Below are 21646 nucleotides of genomic sequence, written 5' to 3'. Positions count from 1 at the left end.
CATTATTGCAGATTTTAACTGGAAATTGTTCAAATATTGCCCCTTTGTTCCGGATTCCCAGCCTGTATTAGGCTTTGGTATGTACAAATTTTCTATGTTATAAAATGTATTTGTATCCAATTTTGTACAAGAAATATGCCAACCAACCCCCTCTTTTTACCACGTTTTAGCCTTGCCCCTGATGAAGTCGTGTAGACGAAACGCGTTGGGCTTCCAATAAAAGAATTGGTTTTTACATTCGAGGTCTTCGGTCTTATTTTGTGAAGTCTATGAACATTTCCGTTTGAATACAAGTGACCCCAGGATCACATTTATTTGGACTTTGAGTCTAGCTCTGTGGCTAAGTGGTATCTCTCAAGCGCACTCTGGTCACCCCCCCTTTTGTATATATATACATACCTCCCAACTTTTCTTTTGAAGAAATAGGGACACTCGCGCGGCGAAGCCGCGCGAGCGTCCGAAAAGGGGGCGTGGCGTATGCAAATGAGGGCGCGGCTTATGCTAATTAGCCGCGACCTCATTTTCATACGAGAATAGACGCTGTGCGCATGCGCACAGCGTCTATTCTACTACATTGGGGGGTCTCCCAACTGCCACCCCCCCGCAGCGGGACAATGCCTGCCGCGGGTGGGACGTCGGGACAGGACCCGAAAATCGGGACTGTCCCGACGGAATCGTGACAGTTGGGAGGTATGTATATATATATATATATAATATATATATAATATATATATATACATACTGTACACACACACACACACACACACAGTATATCATTTGGCATCTGTATGTGGTCTCTGTATATACTCTAGTCTAGTAAGAAGTTTGTTTACTTTGTACATCTGGGTTTTGTAAAATGACAAATGTGCCCATGTATTTGGCAGCTGGGGCGTGTGTGTTATTACCTATGTGTGTTAGGCATGTCTGTCATTCCTGGTTGAGGCATGTGTGTTATTCCTAGTGCCTTCTCTGTGTGCGTGTGAGGCATGTCTATAATTCCAGGTTGTGTGTGATTCCTGGTGCCTACCCTGTATGTGTGTATGTGTGAGAGGCATGTGTGTTATTCCCGGTGCCCTGGGTGTGTGTGTGAGAGAGAGCCATAGACGTCAGGTGTCACACCGTCTTCTGCCTCCGCCTCCCAGTATCTTGTCCTTGTCCAGTTTCTCGTCTCCTCCCCGCTCCGGTCTCCGCCTCATTACAAGATGGCGGCCCCTGCAGCAGGCTCAGGCCCGGGCGGCTCCTCGGATGTACCCCCCGGAGCCCTGGGACCGAGCACCAGCAGCAGCAGTGTGAACCCATTTCTTAGCGACTCTGAGGAGGACGCGGAAGAAGAGGAAGAGGAGGACGAGGAGGAGGATAACGAGGAAGATGTGTCCCCATTAGACGCCCGCCCCGGTCCCCAGTTCGCCGCCCGCTACCTATCGGAAGACGGCGAGAATCAGCTGCTGCAGCCAGCCGGGCACCGGCCGTGCGCCCCGACGGCGGGGGAACTGGGCCGGGTACCGCTGGATGCAGTGGCGGCGCAGCTGCTGCGGGATCAGCTGCTGCTCACTGCCCTGGAGCTGCATACCGAACTGCTGGAGACCGGCAGGGAGCTGCCCCGGCTCCGGGATTACTTCTCTAACCCCGGCAACTTCGAGAGACCAGCGGCTGGGGCTCCTCCCGCACCCGGCATTCCCAACCCCGGCACCGGCGGCGGACAGCTGAGTGAGTGAGGGCGGGGGGCGCGGCGCTGTGCAGTTTGCAAATGACAAGTCAGCTGCTCATTCATTTACACCCTGTCACCATGCCTTGTGCTGTCAGTAGTTCCCCGGTACAAGCGCTGCTGCCGCCCTTCCCATTGTGTGCTGTACTGACATGCTGGGGACCGGTGTGTGTGGGGGGGGGGTGCAGAGCAGCAGCGCTGTTGGTTATAGCCATCTTGTTGCTGTCAGTGTGTGTTTATTGTTTTTTCATTTCCATTTTCCGGTTGTGTTTCTGGCTTTGGTGATCTGTCCAACTGCTGATCTCAGCAAGTGCACAGCATATGTAACCTTCAGTATGTGCTGCAGCATTTTAGCCATCTATTCTGCAGCCACTATGTATTTGGTATTTTAAGGAGAAAGCAATACAGGTATATAAATAACTGACATGTTCATGAAGATGCTGATGCGCATACTGTATATGGTAGCACACAGCCTGTAAACAGGCATGAGATATCTATCTTCTTCCTGCATAGCCGCTGGCACAAGCTTGCTGTGATGTCATAACTTGTGTTTTGTTTATAGTCATTTTTATGTGTTCTCATTTTTGCAGCCACCGCTACACCAGTAACGTTAGCCGCTACAAAATCCTGGGTCCACGCCACCCTCCTGTGTCCATGTCACCATCTATTACCTTTAGTAAAGTTTGGTGAGCGAGACACTGAGCCCAAAGCGTGCCCACGAGGGGATGATGCTTAGCAGCACTAGGTAAGTTCTGTAGTGTAAGCGGTGGCCGCAAAGATGAGGAAGTAGCGTTACTCCTTTATTTTTATGTTGTGAGCAATGTATGACGCCAGCGACTCATACTATGTCTTGAATCAGCTGTGACCAGCTCAGCAATCCTAGCTAGGGAATATTCCATATAAATTCTTACAAGTTTTGTGTTACATGTATAAGATAATTATTTGTATATGAAACTAATATACTGTTACAACATATACCACTTTCCCACCAGAAAATGCAGTGACCCACCCGAATCATGCTGGGGCATTTCAGGGTTGGCCCCTTTCACACCAGAAACGTTTCCCGGGATATTGGCCTGGGAACCTTTTACACCAGCGCTAGTTGCTATCAGGGAATTTAGGCTGGTGTGAAAGGGGTATTAGGGTTACTCATGGGCATTTAGAAGTTTTCTGTGGAATCCTATTGAAATGAATAAAGAGGTATTTTTTTAACTTATCTGAGGCATTAGAACTGCTCTCAATATCATTACAATTTTGCCACAAAAATTGATTATATTAGCTGTAATGTTTTCATTCCTCGCTTCTTTACAATAATTGCATTGTCTAGCTTGTATGGGATTTTCACATTACACGCTCTCTATCACCATGTGACACTGTCATGCCTCAGACATGCTGGCGTTTCCAAAAAAACACTTCAAAAGTTAGTGGCATAGGCTCAATTGTATACTTACCTTCCACACCCCATAGGCAGTAGACGCCCCCCATAGATCCCATTAACAGCACCAATATCTCCTACCCACATTGCACAAATGTACTCAGTAGTAATAAAAATAGAAAAAAAACCCACTCATAACCCCATACCACTATTTTTTCTGTATAAACCACCTCCTCACCTCTGAGCAGTGTTTTTCTTTTTAATCATTATTTTATAGCCTTCTCCCGCTTTTGTCCACAGTGTATCTGCTCTAGAAAGCTGTTTGCACTGCATTCTTGGGTACAATTTGGGCAGTGATGTTGGTGGATATGGATCACATCATCACTGCCTGGGGGCTGAGAGGAGATCAGATCTCCACATATTAAGCCTGGGTTTCCTCTTTTAAAGCTGGAAGCTGCAGGAAGGTGTGGTTTGGGGGAGAGCATGTTTGTGACATTTAAGGCCAAGCTGTCTCTGGTCGCATCCAGTAGCAGATTTATAATGGGTGTGTGTGCAATGCACACAGGCCCAGGAGAGCCCACATCGCACATGCTGCACCCATTTTTTTAAATATTTACCCCTCTGAAGTCCCACGATGACCACAGCAGTGGATATCGCCAGGAATATGGCCACCACACCATTTTCCCTGAGATCTGCACAGGCGCATTAGACTCTGAGCCCTCTAGGGTACAGACGCTAGTGTTCATTCTAGCACTCGCTGTCTTTGGAAACCATGCAATTCCTCTTCCCTGCCTAGGGTGTCGCTGTCTTCTGTAGTGCTTCTAACACAGTGTGGTCTGTATATCAGCACTGATATGCAAACCGGACCTTTGCTAGAAACACCACAGCAGACAGCGACACCTCAGGCAGGGAACAGGAACTGCATGGGTTTTCAAATATGGCGTTTGCTAGAATGAACACTAGACTCTATAGTGCTGTTGGCAGAGAGAAGGGCACATGGGCCGCCACCTCTCTTTAAACTCCCCTGGTTGCACTTAAAGCCTGACATATATTCGAAAGCAGCAAACACATATATATATTTCATCAAAAACTCTGCCATTTGGTTAGTAATCCCTATGGAGCTGCTCCAGTGCCATCATAAACCTCTCAGTCCATACATGTATTCCACAACAAGAAGGACATGACGACGGGCATGTGTGCCCAAAACATATGTCGGATTAAACATCCTGTTATTATACTGCATTAAAGTCTCCTGAGTGCCTTCTCATTGTAGGATGTGTGTATAGGTATATACTAGGAAGCCTGCTTGAAGCAAAAGCTAGTCTGCTACCTTCTGTGTTTGTGCTTTTTGTTTGCTGTAAACTGCACATCCAGTTATGTTTTTTGCATGACCTGGAGAAAAGCCCGCAATGGTCTATGATCGTTATACCACTTTGATACTATGCACCAAATACAGTTTGTCTTTTAAAAAAAGCACGGCAAGTGCCGCCTATCAATCCCGGGTGTGGTATAGGGTTTCCGACAGTCGGGATTCCGACAGTCATTAGCCCGACGTCGGGATCCCGACTGGCTGGACTCAGAAAGCATGGCGATCGCAACAAAGCCCCTTGCGGGCTCGCCACACTGCGGGCGCGGTGGCTCGCTACGCTCGCCACCTATTCTTTTCTCCCTCTATGGGGGTCGTGGACCCCCACTATGGAGAATAGCCGGTGGCCGTCCGGAACTAGTCTGTCTGTGTTTTAACAGTCGGAATCCCGACGTTGGGTAAATGACTGTCGGGATCCTGAAAGTCAGGACCACGTCCGGTACCCATCAATCCCATCAGCGTTTATTTAAACATCAGTGGGAGCGTGTATATGTGTGTAAAATATAAATTTATATATATATATATCTTTTTTTTTTTTTACACCAGACTTCTGAGTGCTGGACACCTGGACCAATTTTTGTATGACATGAGTCTTTTGCGTGATTTTTTTTCATTTAGGTAACTTGTTATTACTTTACAATTCACTTGGTCTACAATTGGAAACGGAAAGTGTTCCAAGCGGAGAGCGGCACTATGGGGAGCCACAGGTTACACTAATTGGTGGTTCATGTTGACAAATGTCAACATAGACACTAAGGGGGTATGCAATTTGGGATCACGGCTGTCGATCCCCGCCGACAGCCGTGATCTTGGCCCATTTGCGGTCAGATTGACCACATAATGACAGACGGGATTCAATTTCCTGGCTGCAGATGGGCGCAAACGGGGTGTGGCCATGAAAGCAACCGTGGATTGTCGATCTGCAGCCCGGATAACGACAATCCATGGCTGTTATCGGCAGAATGGGCCCAACAGCTTCTAAAGTCGGGCACGTTCTGCCGTGATCCCGCATCAATACTGTCATTAACGACAGCATTGAATAGGGAGCCGCCGCTATTTCCCACGTCGGAAATAGCGGAGGCACAATGCATCCCCCTAAAAACCTGTGAAAAACTCATGTTCAAATTTTCCTATCGCCCATTTCCATGTCGAATTTCTGTTAATGTGGATCTAGTGCATGTCTACGTTTTTCATGGTGGACCTAGTGGTCCACACCCGAGTTGATTGGTTGATACTTTAGGGCTCTCCATGGTTTGGTAAATCCCTGCCTCATCCTTACAGCACAATAGTAGGCCCATGAGAGCATAGCTAGTCTTTTTAAGGACAAACATGTTGTATTTGCAAGGGTGTGTGACAAGACAGGGTGCATCATGTATAGATGCCTTAAAATAACAATTAGGGCACAATGTGCTTGAGCTTTACTCAGGCCATAAAATACACACCTTACTTCCTTTCATGAGCCATAGGAAGGAAAAACTGGTATGGGACTTATGCCAACTTGTCATTTTTATTGGAAGATTATCACTGTGACTGAAGGATTGTGGGTGGTAAGATAAAGGAAAATACTAGCACACCTAATCAAACTATTGTCAGTTTTCTACATCTGCACCACATTTATTATGTGTCTTACAGTGGTATAGATATGCCACATTTAGGTCTGTAAACATAAAATATATATATATATATAATTAAAGAGTAAACATTAAAAAAAAAAATATATATATATATAATTAAAGACTATATAAGCATGTAATTAGATATAAAAGCATATATGTACTTGGAACCTCAAATGGAAAAGTAGCGATCCACTAGATCACAGGTTCTCAAACTCAGTCCTCAGGACCCCACACAGTGCATGTTTTGCAGGCCTCCTCGCAGAATCACAAGTTAAATAATTAGCTCCACCTGTGATCTTTTAATATGTGTCAATGATTAAAGAAAGCACCTGCCGGGTGACCTGGAAAGTATGAACTGTGGGGTCCTGAGGACCGAGTTTGAGAACCACTGTACTAGATTTCAAGTCTGTTGTGCTGAAAAATAGACCGTACAAATGAATGACTGCTAGAGTACTACGCTGCAAGTTTACTAGGGTCCAGCCTTATACAAAGAGTAAATGACTGGCATAGATATAAGATTTTTTTTTCCACTGAATCTGTATCTAGAAAATGCTGCTGTCTTCTGGCTCTACCCTGCATGCAGAGTTTGATGCGAGCTCACAAGTGACTTACCAGAGCAGCTGCTGCGGGCAATGCATCTGTTTGCTAGTCTGGTTACACAAATGACAGGACTAGAAAATAGATACTGATCAGTGGGATTTGACAGTGATTTCTTACATCTTCGGATATGTCTGATTTTTATAAATAATTATGGGGTAGATGTATTAAGCTTGGTGAAGTGATAAAGTGTCTGTTTTTTTTATCACCGGCCAATCAGATCCAACCTGTCATTTTTCAAACCAAGCCTGTAACTTCACAGTTAGGAGCTGATTGGCCGGTGATAAAAACCAAGCATTTTATCACTTCACCAAGCTTAATAAATCTGCCCCTATATTCTCATTATGTGCTAATAGTTATGTATTCATTCTCAATTAGTGTATTAGTGTATTCTATATAGATTAAGTGTTATGTTAGAACAATAAAAATGTATTTTTAAAGTTTTTTTTTTCAGAAACCATGTTGGCTGATTACATTTTTATCCTAGGTATATGTTTTAGGTTAATGTTGATGTTTGTTTTTGCTGTTTAGAATTAGGGAGGTTTCCAAATACTTACTTGTATCTACCGAATTTGCCTGAAATTAGCCCTGAAAACCCAGTGTGAGACGCTGATTTTGTTTCACCTGCTCCCGCCTATAACTGCAAAACCGTGCGGTTTACTGAAATCAGGGAAAAAATAGCAAATAACATCAATTTTTTTCATAGATAATTGGATACCTCCCTAGTGGTAAATTAAGTAAGCCCTGGTAATTACTGCAGGGTAACTGATCCCTCAGGGCTATTGAGGCATATTTAGACCTCGTGGAGTCCTAAGCAAGACAACGTTTTGGTGCTCTCATTCTCAAACAATCCCCCCACCTCCAGTCAATCAGTGTATACAAAGCGCCCCCTCTTCCTTATGTCAGTATATACCACCTTCCCCCTGCTTGTAGCAGGCATGATGGAGCTACAGTGTGCCACAGCCTGGCCAACCAACCCTACATTTAACTCAGTCTGGGAATCGCCACCAGAGAATTATGGGTACCCCAGCACATGCTGAATGCTAAAACTCTGATCACTGCCACCAGCAAAAGGTTAAACTCAATCAAAAAAATAAAAAATATGGATATCAGATAACCTTTTGCATATATATATATATATTATATTCTGTGGCACCACATGGCCTCAATGAGGAGCTCACGCTTAATTGTTTTCTCTAATAATGATGGTGGTCGACATGGTATTTCTTAGTATTGATTTATGATATTACTGACCTGATTCTTTGTATTTCTGATTGTATTTTTTGATTATATTTTCTTTTTATCTTTCAGTGTTTTGTTATTATGTGTGTTTTATACCCAGCTTGTACTGTGTGTATGGTCTTGGATATTCTTATCCTTACAGGCACACATGGGATGCATCATGAGCGCCTCTTGGTTTGTTTACATTTTTGATGTTTAGCTCGATTCCCCAGTATGCCGTCAGTGATCTGGCTTTTAGTTATTTGCGGTTGCCATGGTGACGATCATACGCCTTGTCGTCACGTGACCCGGCATCAGCCGATGCGGGCCGTGTCTTCCGGCGTGATCGCGTCATGACGCCGCTACCGGATGTGCGTCACTGCACTTCCGTTTTGTGTTTGCTTCCGTCTTTTTTGCCGCCAGACTCGTTTGGATATTTTTTCTTGAGCCTATCACAGCGGTCCTTGTTGGGTATAAATTACCTCTGTGTATCATTGGTCAGTAGCACATGATTAAGGTGCATACCAGCACCGAAACGGCCGTCGTGCATGACCTGCTTGTGGGGGAGAACCATGTCCGCTAAGTATCTTTATACCATTGGATAAATTACCTTTTTTGGTCTCCTCTTGTTTTTGTCACTTCTGCACTTTAAAAATGCCATAAAAATATTTTTACTTGTTTACATAAATCTGATGCTGCTGGTCTTATTTTCTCCATATATATATATGTCACCAGGCTAACCAATTGCAAAACTCACTTAAGTAGCGTTTGGCCTCATACGATCATATATTTGTGAAGGATACCGAGAATATACTCTCATTAATTATTTTTTCTCTTTCAACCTATCCTGGTGACACAGCTCAACCTTGGGATGTAGGAGGGGTCCGGAGGAGCCAGGCACCTATGCTAAAGGTTTGAGAGGCAGGCTTCTCCCTTCCTCATCCCAGGATTCCCCAGTTACGTTCAGGTGCCCACAGCAGTGGGTGCTATACTGAAGGGCTTCTACAAAGCAGCCAGAAGAGAGTTAGCTAGGGTGTTTTTTTTATTTTATTAATTTTACACTTTAGTTAGGGCAGGCATAGTGGAGGATTATTTGAGAATCCTCACACTGGCAGTGCAGCAGGGGCTGACAGAAGCGCGTCCTGTCAGCGCCCTGTGTACAGAGAGACACTGTCTGGTCTCTCTGTACAGCTCTTAAATCCTCCTCACTAAAGGAGGTTTCCTGGGCCCTGGGGGATCCCGGAGCCGGCTCCCCGCATAGGGGGGGATTGTAGGGGATGGGTGCCCCCGCAATGGTGACCGCCATCTTGGATTGAGGGTTTACAAGCTGGACTCCCCGGAGGGCGCAGCTTGTTACAGGAGCCCACAAGCTGGGCAACTCCAAGTGATCCCCATCCAAGGGGAGGCACTAGGAGAAGCTACTATAGGAGCGGTTGCAGGGGGCAGAAGGCGAAACAAGCCTCAGGCCACGTTCTAGCAGGGACTTTGGGTCTCTTCCTGCACTCTGTTTTGGCGCCATTGATCCTGGGCTGTCAGATGGAGGAGAGATTGAAACAGAGTGTTTGCTTTTCTCATGAGGCCACGCTACCCCGCCGAACAAGGCTATAGGTTTGAATACAGACCAGGGTCTATCCAGTTAAGATGTGGATATACCCTCCTCAAGTCAGCCAGTAGGGTTCCCAATCCATTTTCGAGGTGGGGTCGCCTATTACAGTATTGGATCACTTGAGCCTTGTTAGGCCAGGATACTTGGGTCATAAATGTGGTATCCCAGGGTTACAGGTTGAATCTAAAGGGGGTTCCTCCAAAGAGGTTACTACCTACTCCGTTTCCCAGAGAAGGCTTGAATCTCACAGCCCTTTTAGGGGCGGCGAAGTCTCTCCTGGAATAGGGTGTGGTGATCCTGGCACCGCGACAAGAATTAAAGAAGGGATTTTACTTTGTTCTCTTCTTAGCACCAAAACCAGACAACTGATTCAGACCAGTTCTGAATTTGAAGTCCCCAGTGTCTACACTTGTAGGTAGATCTTTTCAGAATGAAATCCTGCAAGATCTCTCTCCTGCGATAATGCTTCCATGAGTACAAACAGTTTATAAGCCCAAACAGCAAAAAGCAAAGCTATACAGAGTTTGCTATATAGGGGTCAAGGTGTAGTCTGGATTATGATAATCAGGGCTATTGTATGCAGTTGTATAATTTGACTTCTGTATGAGATTTCTGTGAATTTCCTGCATTCCGCTGCTACTACAGGTTGAGTATCCCGTATCCAAAATGCTCGGGACCAGGAGAATTTTGGATAACGGATTATTCCGTATTTCGGAATATTATAATATTTCAATGATGTATTTTGAAGTATCTTGCATTTATGCTGTATAAACACATAATATACACACAAATATATTTTATTACCACATAAAATACACACAAACATATTTTAATTGTTCAAAAAACAAGGTTTCAAAACGTGAAACAAAATGTGTGTACTATCTCAGCACTGAATTTGAATGCCAAGCAATCATTGTCTTGCACATATATAGTGCCAGTTACATATCATGTCCCCAGTGATGCTGTTACATATGTCCCCAGTGAGTTTTTAGCAAAAAAAAAATTTTTTTTCACTTTCTGGAATGTCCGTATTTCGGAATAATTCGGATAACGGATATTCGGATACGGGATACTCGACCTGTATTACTACATAGCAATGATTTTTTTTTTTTTTACATAATTTCAGGAAAAAAACTTGATAAATAGCACCATGAACCTGAAGAATGTCTGCAAAACGTTGTAATCAGAATAAGTATCTAAAAAACCACAATACAAAATTGAAAACCATGACTGTTTGGGCTACATTTGCAAAATTTCATGTAGGTGCAAAACTTGCATTTAACTATAGCAATAAAGCGGACAGCTAATTGCTTTCTGGTCACTGGGGTTGAGACAGTCCTTGCACTTAAACTGCCATGTTTTTTCAGAAGTGGGTTTCCTTAATGCGTACCCAACTCACTTGAAAAAATAGCTTTATACACTTATCAAGGTATCTTTAGAGTTGGGTGGCATACCTGTACTCACGGTGACGTCAGCCGTGGAACACCTAAAAAGGTATCTTTTCCAATGGTTTGAAGTCAAACGGTTTTTATTTAACAATAAAAGATAAAACCCAGGATGCGGGCAGTGTCGATATTGGAGTCAACACCCAGGTATCCAAGGGTCCGGACCTGGAACCTGTGCGGGCTTCCAACCTCACACTTACCTACTTCTCTGGGGGTGATAGCACTAGTCCAGGAACAACATGTTTCGAGACATGTGTCTCTTCCTCAGGCTCCTGACTAGTGTGATGTTCCCCTTCCGTTTTATACCCTATCTGTCCAGAGCTTCCGCTTCCGGGTCCCCGTTTATTTCTTCAACATGTCAGAAGAGTTATATTGAAAAACATCACCATACTCCGACGTTTCGGTCCGTAAAACATTGGACCTTTATCAAGGAGCCTGAATAAGTACAAAAACAATGTAGGAATGCCCATCAGTGCATATACATGGTTAAGTACTTCAAAGTGGTGTAAACATAAAAAAACTTACATGTTAAGGTGAGTTAAAAGGGTTCAACAAAGCCATAAGTGTACTGCGTGCAAACCAGCCAGGTGCAGGAGTGGACACACTCTAAGAAACTGCCCTGACCTGGTTTAAATACCCTGATGCCGGAAGTCACGAGGGCGCCGGGTCCCGCAGTTTGTCCGAATGACGTCACATCCTGTGTGACGTACATCGGAGCAAGCGGCCTACGTGGACCGCATGTGAAGCACAAGCCGGTACCGGAAGTCCGAAACCGGAAGTGTCATCTCAGTATGTTGGAGCGCAGTGTCGCCATGAACATGCTCCGCGTCAACTGGGAAACAGGAACTGTGTAACCGATATGCCTGGGTGCGCCACTCCCGGGGGCGGAGTGCAGCGCATCAGGCTTCTGCAAAGTGGGCAATACCGTATAGGCTGTTGGAACGCAACACTTCCGGGAATCGGAGGGTTATGCGTGTCAGCCAGGCTAAGGGATAGATGAGCAATGAAGGGAAAAGGTGACATACACAGCAGGTTGATTTGATTTGGCTGACCTACCCACCTTTGGTATATGTGTTTTGACCCTGACGACCTGGTTTTATTCCTAGTGCCGGATATATACCAGCCTAAAAGGTCCAGATCGCTCCAGGATACCCTTCTTGTAGCTGCCTGTAACCTGCTGTGTATGTCACCTTTTCCCTTCATTGCTCATCTATCCCTTAGCCTGGCTGACACGCATAACCTTCCGATTCCCGGAAGTACCAGTGGTTCTTATCTGCCGTCAAATTCTATGTTTCTAAGAACTGTAGAAAATATAGCATAGCATATACATGCATATCCTGTGCAATTTCAGGTAGCATATGTAAAGTCTGGAACTGCTGGGCCTCAGGCAGTGGGGCCCACCAGGGGTTTCCCCTGTACAACTGTGGGCGAGCCAACCCTGCTCTTAAAACACATGCTAACCTAACCTTTAATTTGAAAAATTTCTGTGTGGATTACTATTGCGTGACAGATCCTACAGATTTGTGTGCTCCGATAGTCTCCCTTTACTCTTATTAAGAGTTACCAAATGGCAGGATGTCCTGCTTTCTGTTTTTAGATGAATGAAATAGTGCACATTTATTTAAATAAATTTGCTTAACTGATTTCCTGATGAAGAATAACTATTGTGTTCTGAAATGTTTATGCATTGTCTCGTGTCCTTACATTGTTGAGTAAAAGTCTTTTTCCAAATATTGGGTTACAAGACTGGCATTAGTGTATCCCTAGCATGCCAGTAATCGTAAATCTTTAAAAAAAATTAAAAGGAATGGATTTTTAATCCGTAGGACACATAGTACAGAATCAAAACTATTTTTATGTTGTTGTATTTCATGTTTTATTGTAATATGTCAGCACTAAAAAAAAGATATATTTGAGGCACAGCAAATAGATTGAATGCAACTCTGTTTGTAGCTTCTGAAACTCTTCGAAAATAACTAAGGAGCTAGGTTGTGTGCGTGTGTGTGTGTGCATAAGAATTAAATACCTAAAAATAATAGCTTAATAAATGATCAGCTGCAAAAAAATAAACATATGCTAGTGGAGGCGTGTATAGATATCTAAAAAGAAAAAACCAACATAAAATGCTACAAGTTTTTGCGGTAATGATCTTGAGAAGTAGGGCCACTACACATACGCAAATATGATAAACAATTTACATTTCTGATAAATTTATTGACAATATGATTATTCTTCAGTCAAGTGCATCGAGCAGCGTTCCCCAAGAATGACAAAGTGTTTCGCTGATTAGTGCAGTCCACCAGCAGGTACTCAATATCTGTATAGATGGGTTTATCACCACAATGCCACATCCATTAGCCTGGGATAGGTAACTATGCTTTAGAGTTTTATTCCTGGACACAAGGAGAACCTGGAGCAGCTGTGCACATACTGTATATCATTACCAGAGGACTTAACCAGTTTGCCTCATCTGCAATAATCAGACCAAGGAGACTTATTTTTATGGTTTCACCTGTATACTGTACATGTTTTTTTTCTAATGCATCAATGCTAGATTTTTATGTTTTATTTTTTTGCCTTTTTTACCAATCCACTTCTAAGATACATATTGTTATTTCTTATTTTCTTATTATATATGTTTTATGTTTCTTTACTGTTTTTATTTTTAATGTGTTGGTTATAAATGATTGTGATAATATATTCTAAAAGTGCCCATACACAATACAATTGTTGGGTGTGATGAGATGCATGCTCCCGCACACATCTTATCGCTCATGCCGCACATACTTTTTGTACTGGATTGCATCTCATTGCATTGCAAAACATATGCGATGCGATCTAGTCCAAATTGCATACAATAATTGTACCGTGTATGGGCAGTGCACCTTTAGATTTATGGCTGAAGGATAATCATATTGTCAATAAATTTACTAGAAATGTAAGTAATTGTTCATATTTGTGTATGTGCATAGTGACCCTGCTTCCTAATATCATTACAGCAAGAACTTGTAGTGATTCTGTAAATATAGTGCAAAACTGTGGATTATTTGGCAATAACATAAATTAGTTTCATTTTTAAATGTTTATGCTTTCAGCAGTTATGCGCAAACTATATTTAAACATGACAATTTTTTAAAGTGAGATAAAAATATATAAGAAATCTCTACAATTTTTCATATTAGAATCCGCTTCCAGTCAGTTAACTAATTGCATTTGTGTATATTGTGTACACCACGGTAACCACATGTCAAATGTAAACATGTTTAGCTTGTACTTGTCATTTGCATTTGGGAGGTAATTGAAGGTTTTTCCATATATTTCAAGTGTTTCATCTTTGTTAATAGCACTGAATGACAGAGTAGCACAAACCCTCAGCAGAACTAAACAATGGCTTCTCTTCATAACCAGTTACAGTATGTGCATCATGCTGGTGGTAACATGATAGTACAGTATGGATTTGACACTAGTGTGTTCATGGTCATTGCATGTCACTTTATTACAGTAGGTTACAAAGTACAGAGAATAAATAAAGGCTTGGGCACCAACAAAAGGTGATTGTGAAAGTGAGCAACATTTACACAACAAACACAAACTGTAATCCAGTATGGCAACCTACGTTGGAAACACCTTTCTGAAATTGTGTAGTCTGAAATCGCAGAGGCAATGTCTAGTACTATTCACACTAAAGGAGGAAGGGGGACGCTAATGATGTATGGGAGCTCGCATTGTTAACTATCTTGAGTGTACACACTGGGTGATATTGTTCACAATATCACCTAGTGCTAGTGTATATGGGGCTTTCATATAAGGTAGATGTCCCAATATAGAAAATCTTCCAAAACATGTAAAAAAACACACATCTATCTATCTATCTATATCTCAAGTCAGGCATAAATATTAGACCTATATTTATGCATATAACAAATACCCCAAATAGGCTTTAGTGTTTTTTTTTGTATTGTTCATGGGGTTTCCTGTACTATCATTTTATTTCTATGGAGGAAGCAGAATCTGGTCGTGGCAGCCCGGCCTTCCCCATACACAGCCCACCGCAGCAGCCCGGCCTTCCCCATACACAGCCCACCGCAGCAGCCCGGCCTCCCCCGCACACAAACCCCAGCAGGCAGCAGCCCGGCCACCCCCGCACGGCCCGCACACAAGTCTAGTGTTCGCCGCGCCTGTTTTTTAAGTTTCTAATGTTCCCTCCCCGGACCGCTGACACGCCGCCTCTGTTCAACAGAGACCTCAGTGGTGTTTCACTCAGTGGAGGAATTGCTGACAGCTGCTCTCAGCAGAGGGAGAGGTGGTGTGTCAGCATGGTTAACAGCGACTGTTAGCGCTTACAGGTGCTCCCTGCTGTGCTGACATGCCGCTGATCACCTCTGCTGAGAGTGGCTCACTAGGGCTGGACAGGCATCGGCTCTAGCTGACCGTAGGGTGCCCCTTCCTCTGGGGCGCGGGGGACGCACAGCCGGCTTATGGGCTGGCACCGTATTTTAAATGGCAGTTGGGGTCCATTGGAGGGAGAAGCTTGAGCTCTGCTTCTCCCCTCATATAAGAAGAGGCCAGCAGGGCAGTGAGTATTATTTGGGCGTTATATCCATGGCACTGCTGGGGGGCATTATATCCATGGCACTGCTGGGGGGCATTATATCCATGGCACTGCTGGGGGGGCAATCTATCCATGGCACTGCTGGGGGGCATTATATCCATGGGACTGCTGGGGGGCATTATATCCATGGCACTGCTAAGGACATTATATCCATGGCACTGCTGGGGGCATTATATCTGACACTACTGAGGGCGTTATATCTGTGGAACTACTGGCAGCATGGCTTGCTGGGGGGCATTTATCTATGACACTACTGGGGGCATTTATCTATGGCACTGCTGGGGGCATTTTGTCTGTATCACTATTGGCGGCATGGCATTACTGGGGGCATTATATCTGTGGCACTACTGGCAGCATGGCACTACTGAGGGCATTATATCTGTGGCACTACTGGGGGCATTTTTTCTATGGCACTCCTGGGGGGGGGGGGGGGGATTGTAAACGTGTTGCCAGTTCAAATGCCCTTCCAATTGGAAAAAATGTGCCCTGCTTAGTGATTAGCACCCTGCCCTAAAAAAAATCCTATAGTGAACACTACAAGCCCCAGCAGGCGGCCACCCTTGCACACAGCCCCAGCAGGTAGCATCTCAGCCTCCAGTGCACATAGCCGCAGCAGCCCGGTTACCCCCACACAGAGCCGCAGCAGGTCCAGCTCCTCCTTCCACTGCGAAGCCACCATTTACCCGGCTGCTGCTACCACTAACCCCCAGCCGCTGTTGGCGCAGGGAGACTTCCTTCCCCTGGTGACCAGCAGCTGCTCAGTCAAAGCCCCGTGGGCTGGAGGGAAAGACCTGACCACTCCAATAGCACACCTCCGGCCTTAACTACAGCCTACTACAGGCCTGCCTCAGGGAAGGCGAGGCTGGGGGGCTCCCACAGTGGCACCCATAGCAACAAGAATTTACCCCTGGCAGAGCATGTTAACCCATGGCATCAAGCATTAAACTCATTTCAATGAGCATGTAGGTAAGCGGAACTTATGTGGCATAATATGTAATTACGGCATATGATATTATACGTAATCGCCATGAGCATTAGGATGTTTGGTATAAATGTGTAATGGACATTACGACGTGTGGTATATGTAATGGCCATTATGGCATGTATAAATGTAATGGGCATTATGGCGTGTGTACATGTAATGTAATGGGCATTATGGCATGTGTGCATGTAATGTAATGGACATTATGGCGTGTGCAAATTTTTTTGGGTGCACGGCTTTGGCGCGCATTGTCCCTGTTATTAGTATATCTGGCTCCTACATTTTCATCCTGGCTCCTAGATTTTATAGAAATTTGTTGAGCCCTGATTTATAGCATACTATACTAACAGTACTAAGTACAAGCTTCTCTAATACGGCCTACACACATGCCGATATTAAGGCATTTTCTAAGCGATTTTGCTTAGTTTGGCAAAGTCGCTTAGAAAATGCCCTCACCTCGGTGTGTGTGTGTGTGTGTGTGGGGGCTATATCGGCAGCAATGCGCTTCCCCGCGTGTCTTTATCGCTGGCCGAGATTGATGGACAGTGTCCATCAATCTCGGCAATGGCAGGGTTCTCCCACCGGAGAACACTGGCGCTGTCTGCTCGCTTAGCACACAGAGCTGACAGCTCGCTCTGTGTGTGGGCTGTCAGCTCTGTGTGCTATGCGATAGCGGCGCAGCACAGCCCGTCCTAGCATAGCTAGGTCGCCCTACACACATCGCTATGTGTGTAGGGCCCTTTAGTAACTGACATGTTTAGTTTTTTCTCCCATCTTTATTTAGTTTTTTCTCCCATCTTTATTCTGTTAACTGTTGGTAGAATGTCTTTATATGGAACCTTGAACCGTGCCTGAACAGCTTAGCTGCTATATTGGCAAATATGTTACTAATCAGTGTAGCTTTATACGTAGCCCACAAATACTAGATGGCTTTATATTTACACTGTAATGTAGATTTGTGTTTAAATGCACCCCACCCAAATATTAGGGTTACATTTACTAAAAATGTCCCAAAGCATCCAAAATTGAATAGGTGTGTCCAGCTAGCCCAAAAAACAGACATCATTGAATATCTCTCTAAAGGCCCATACACACTTGACGATTTTCAGCTGAAAATCGGTCAAAACAGCCGTTTTGAGTGATTTTCAGCTGAAAATCGCCTAGTGTGTATGCCCAAGAGATTGCCGACTAGCGATGATGCGCGCTCCCGCATCATCGCTAGCAAAGTGGGCAGTCTGCTGGTTTTACCAGCACATCTAGCGATGATGGCTGGTTTTTCAGCCATCATCGCTAGGTGTGTACGGCCGCCGGGCTGAAAGATAAGAGACTTTCAGCCCAGCTGACCGCCCTGCACACTCCCTCCCTCCCCCTGCTCCATACCCAACGCCGCTCACCAGCGCCGCCCCGCTCGTCCGCACCGCCCCGCTCCCTCCCTCTGCCAATACTCACCCGGCCCCGCTCCAACGCTGTCTGCTGTGGCTCACACTGCTGCACGGAGAGCAGGCATCTGACAGGACGTCCTGGACATGGCACACATCTGACAGGTTGCCCCGCCCCCCGGCTGACTGGCCGCTCCCTCCTCCTCCCTGCTGAGTATAGACACAGCCACTGCCCACCAATGTTTTTTAAGGCAGTAATATATACATTGCTGGCACATGCCAGCATTGTATATATTACTGAAACAACGTTATTAATAAGCCACTGCCCACCAATGTAATGTATATGCCAGTAATGTATACATTGCTGGCACATGCCAGCAATGTATATATAACTGGCACCACTGCCCACCAATGTATATTTTGTTTCTACCTATGTGCACAGCAGCAAATTAAATCGCAGCCGTGCAGGTGGGTGGGATTTCACTCTGGCGGTGCGGCATGGGGTGGAGTTTACCCAGGGCTGTGCCATACACCGCAGCGCCCCAGGTGGGGGAGAGGTGGCCTCGCTGCTCACCGGGGGAGGGGGGAGAGGTGATGCGGTGGCCGCCGCCGAGTCCGGGGGAGGGGGGGGGGGGGGGGGAACAGAAATGCACTGAATAAAATGGACCCTGCTCCCACCCTTGGAATTCAAACCTCGCCTATTATGTAAATAGCCTTATAATGAAAGATTTTCAGCAAAGTCTTTTGCCTCCTGAAAATCTTTTGCTCTTTGGGAAAAATAGCTCAGTGTGTACGCACTACTTTGGTGAAAGATATATGTATCAGAGATTTTGGCAAAGTCTTTTGAAATTAAAATCTACAAGTGTGTATGGGCCTTAAATCTCTACAAATGTTACATCTGCCTCAACTGCAGTGCAACATACTTTTGCCCAGTCACTTGCTATTTTGCTTTACTTACAGACATTAATCGGGACCACATTTTCACAGTATAGTGTAGCTACAGATATTTATACTCGCATGTATAGATATAGAGATATCCTATCTATCTATCTCTATGAAATGATTTTAATTATAAGGCTTAGATATATTTTTATAAATATAAAAAATGGAATGTAATACTTTTGTTTACCACCGCCCTTTTAATTACTTGCTGCTGGTGTATCAGATAATAATTATTATTAAAGCAGTTTTTATTGGCTTAGTCTCTTTGAAATCATATCTGTCTGTATAAGTTAAGGCAATGTAATTCATAGGGGGAATTCGATTCAGGCAACACACTTGGGCATTAGGTGTTTCTGGATAGCTTAAAGATTAATTGGACTTGGACTGAAGCTAAGGAACACTTTCTTGCCACCAGTTTAAGTATCAGAGTTTCTATTGTAAGTTGTTGTGGCCAGAACAGTAATAAATATATATATATATAAATTGTAGAAAGAATACGATGGCTCTCCAGGGTCTTTGAAGTGGGGGAAAAAACGTGTATTTCACAGCAGAATAAATAGCCAACGTTTCGGGGGCAACGGCGCCCCTTTGTCAAGTGGTAAAAATGCTCCTGCCGGGTGGCGACACCCCGCATGGCCAAAAGCCGTGCCGCACACCGTAGTTAGTAATGGACACAAATGTTTATATAGCTGAAGCCTGCACGGATCAATCCGTGCAAGCTTCTCTGTATTAAAAAAAAAAAAAACAACAACAGTAAAAAATTGCATGTGGCCCCACCGCTCCGATATAACCAGCCCCGGGCTCATTAAACTTGTCCTGCTTACAGAGATACGGGGGGGGTGTCTGTGCGACGGATTTCACCGGCTGCCCGTGCGATGCAATGCGCACAGTAACGCGCATTAAATCGTACTTCCTGTCATGTACATGCAATCTGGGCACTGTACATGCGATTTATCACTTAAGGCGCATGTTATTTGCCCTAATTGCATGTACATCACCCTAGTGTAAGGGGCCCTTTTAGTCTTCCTCACTTGGACACTATGGCCCTTATTCTGATCGGTGCGGCCGGATCCGATTATGCAGCCAGGACCGTGCGTGCGAAACCCCGCCTTCCATACGGATCGCCAACTCCGTCCGTACGCGGTAAGAAGCTGGCCGAACGGACCGCACGTGTATTTTTCACGGAATACGCCTCTTCCATCTAAGGGAACCTCCCCCATCATTCGATGGTCGCAGACCATCGAATGCAGGACCGAGTGCTCCACCAGCTCCCGCAACCTCAGACCACACGGACATTTTTCCGTGCAAAAGCCGGGATCTGGGCGGGCAGCTGACATCCGGCAATGTCATATGTCCGCCCCCTACACGTGCGTCACGGCCGCATTACCATACGTACGCCCAGCGTTTGCATGGGAACGCCCATGAAACGCGGGGCGTATGCATATGGTAATGAGCCCAAATAGCCCTTCACGCCCCTCTCCACCCCCTGTTCGGAGTGTTCACATATCATGCGGGATTTGGCCGTACGCCCCGCTCGCACATGCGCAGAGACGCCTCTGCACATGCGCAGACACAAAACATCGGCGGGCCGAACGCACGCGGATATATCCGCACCGACCAGAATAAGGGCCTATGACATGAAACAAATCTACAACACCAGTATTCTTTGAACAAAGCTCCAGGGACAGAACACGTGGATACACTGATCGTCCCAGGTTTTAGCTAGTGCATGCTTTCCCTTCAGTTTCTCTCATAAGGCCTTATTCAGTGTACAAATTTGTTTGGAAAATGGGCAAAACCATGTGCACTGCAGGTGGAGCAGATGTAACCTGTGCAAAGAAAGTTACATTTGGGTGGGGTGTCTTGAAACGGAAATCTAAATTGCAGTGTAAAAGTAATGCAGTCAGTATTTACCCTGCACAGAAACAAAATAACTCACCCAAATCGAACTCTCTATACAAGCTACATCTGCTCCACCTGCAGTGCACATGGTTTTGCCCATTTCCAAAAAATTTGTACTGAGCTCAGATCTGAATAACGCCCATACTGTAGTTCAAATTGAAGAAATGTAATTGACAAACAAAAAACCTAAAGATGACAGCAAAAATTCATTTTTGGCCTTGAAGTCTGTGATTGCTCCTGAAGCATCTCACATGCTAAAGGGAAAGATAGCCTCTTTGTCTGAGTTTATAGTACAACAGTTTTTCTCCAAGCTTCTTTTTGAAAGGCATGTATGGGGACTCTGAGATAAAGGAGTCCGTAATTAGCACACTTGCAGGCAGAAGAGGATACTTTTATGCTGGGTACACACCAAAACGATTTGGGCACAATCCCATCAATCTGGATCCAATTCAGACTGATTGGATACAGATTGGGTCAAAATCGTTTGATTGGATCCGATTCCGATCCTACCTGCTGCAGGTAGGATCTGTATAAGATCCATTCATCTGAATACAGATGGGATGGGATTGGATTGGATCCTATGCAAATCGGATCGCACGATTTGCATACGATTTTCATCCAATCCAAATCGCTTTGGTGTGTACCCAGCATAAGTGTAGTGTACTCTAGAATTTGGAGGAGATTTATTGTAGTATCAATAAACATAACCAACCAAACCATCTAGTCTGCATGTCCTTCTACAGGATGGATTCAGTGAAGGTCTTGCCCTTTCTGTGTTCCAAGTATAAACGTTGAATACCTTATTGGACCTTTTAAATGTTGCATATATAGTACCGTAATCTTGCCACTTCCTGCAAAACGCACATGCTGTTCTGTTTGGCCTCTTGTGTTTTGAAGA

General features: G+C 44.8%; 1 protein-coding gene across 4 annotated transcripts in view; it reads left to right on the top strand.

Moving 5' to 3' along the window:
* The first annotated feature begins 1159 nt into the window (after positions 1-1159).
* RELCH (RAB11 binding and LisH domain, coiled-coil and HEAT repeat containing) overlaps positions 1160-21646 on the top strand; it is a 159533-nt gene continuing 139046 nt past the window's right edge. For 2 of the 4 annotated variants that reach the window (XM_083188059.1, XM_083188057.1), the window contains exon 1: positions 1160-1707. In XM_083188059.1, the coding sequence (XP_083044185.1) occupies positions 1203-1707 (505 nt within the window). In that variant the 5' untranslated portion in view covers positions 1160-1202. The remainder of the gene's footprint in view (positions 1708-21646) is intronic. The other 2 variants (XM_083188056.1, XM_083188055.1) reach the window with 2 other exon arrangements.

This window comes from Crinia signifera, chromosome 5 (genome assembly GCF_055691185.1).
Source record: "Crinia signifera chromosome 5, ASM5569118v1, whole genome shotgun sequence".
Classification (NCBI taxonomy): Eukaryota; Metazoa; Chordata; class Amphibia; order Anura; family Myobatrachidae; genus Crinia; species Crinia signifera.
The sequence above is the reverse complement of the archived record's forward strand: the minus strand, read 5'-3'. Positions and strand labels throughout refer to the sequence as shown.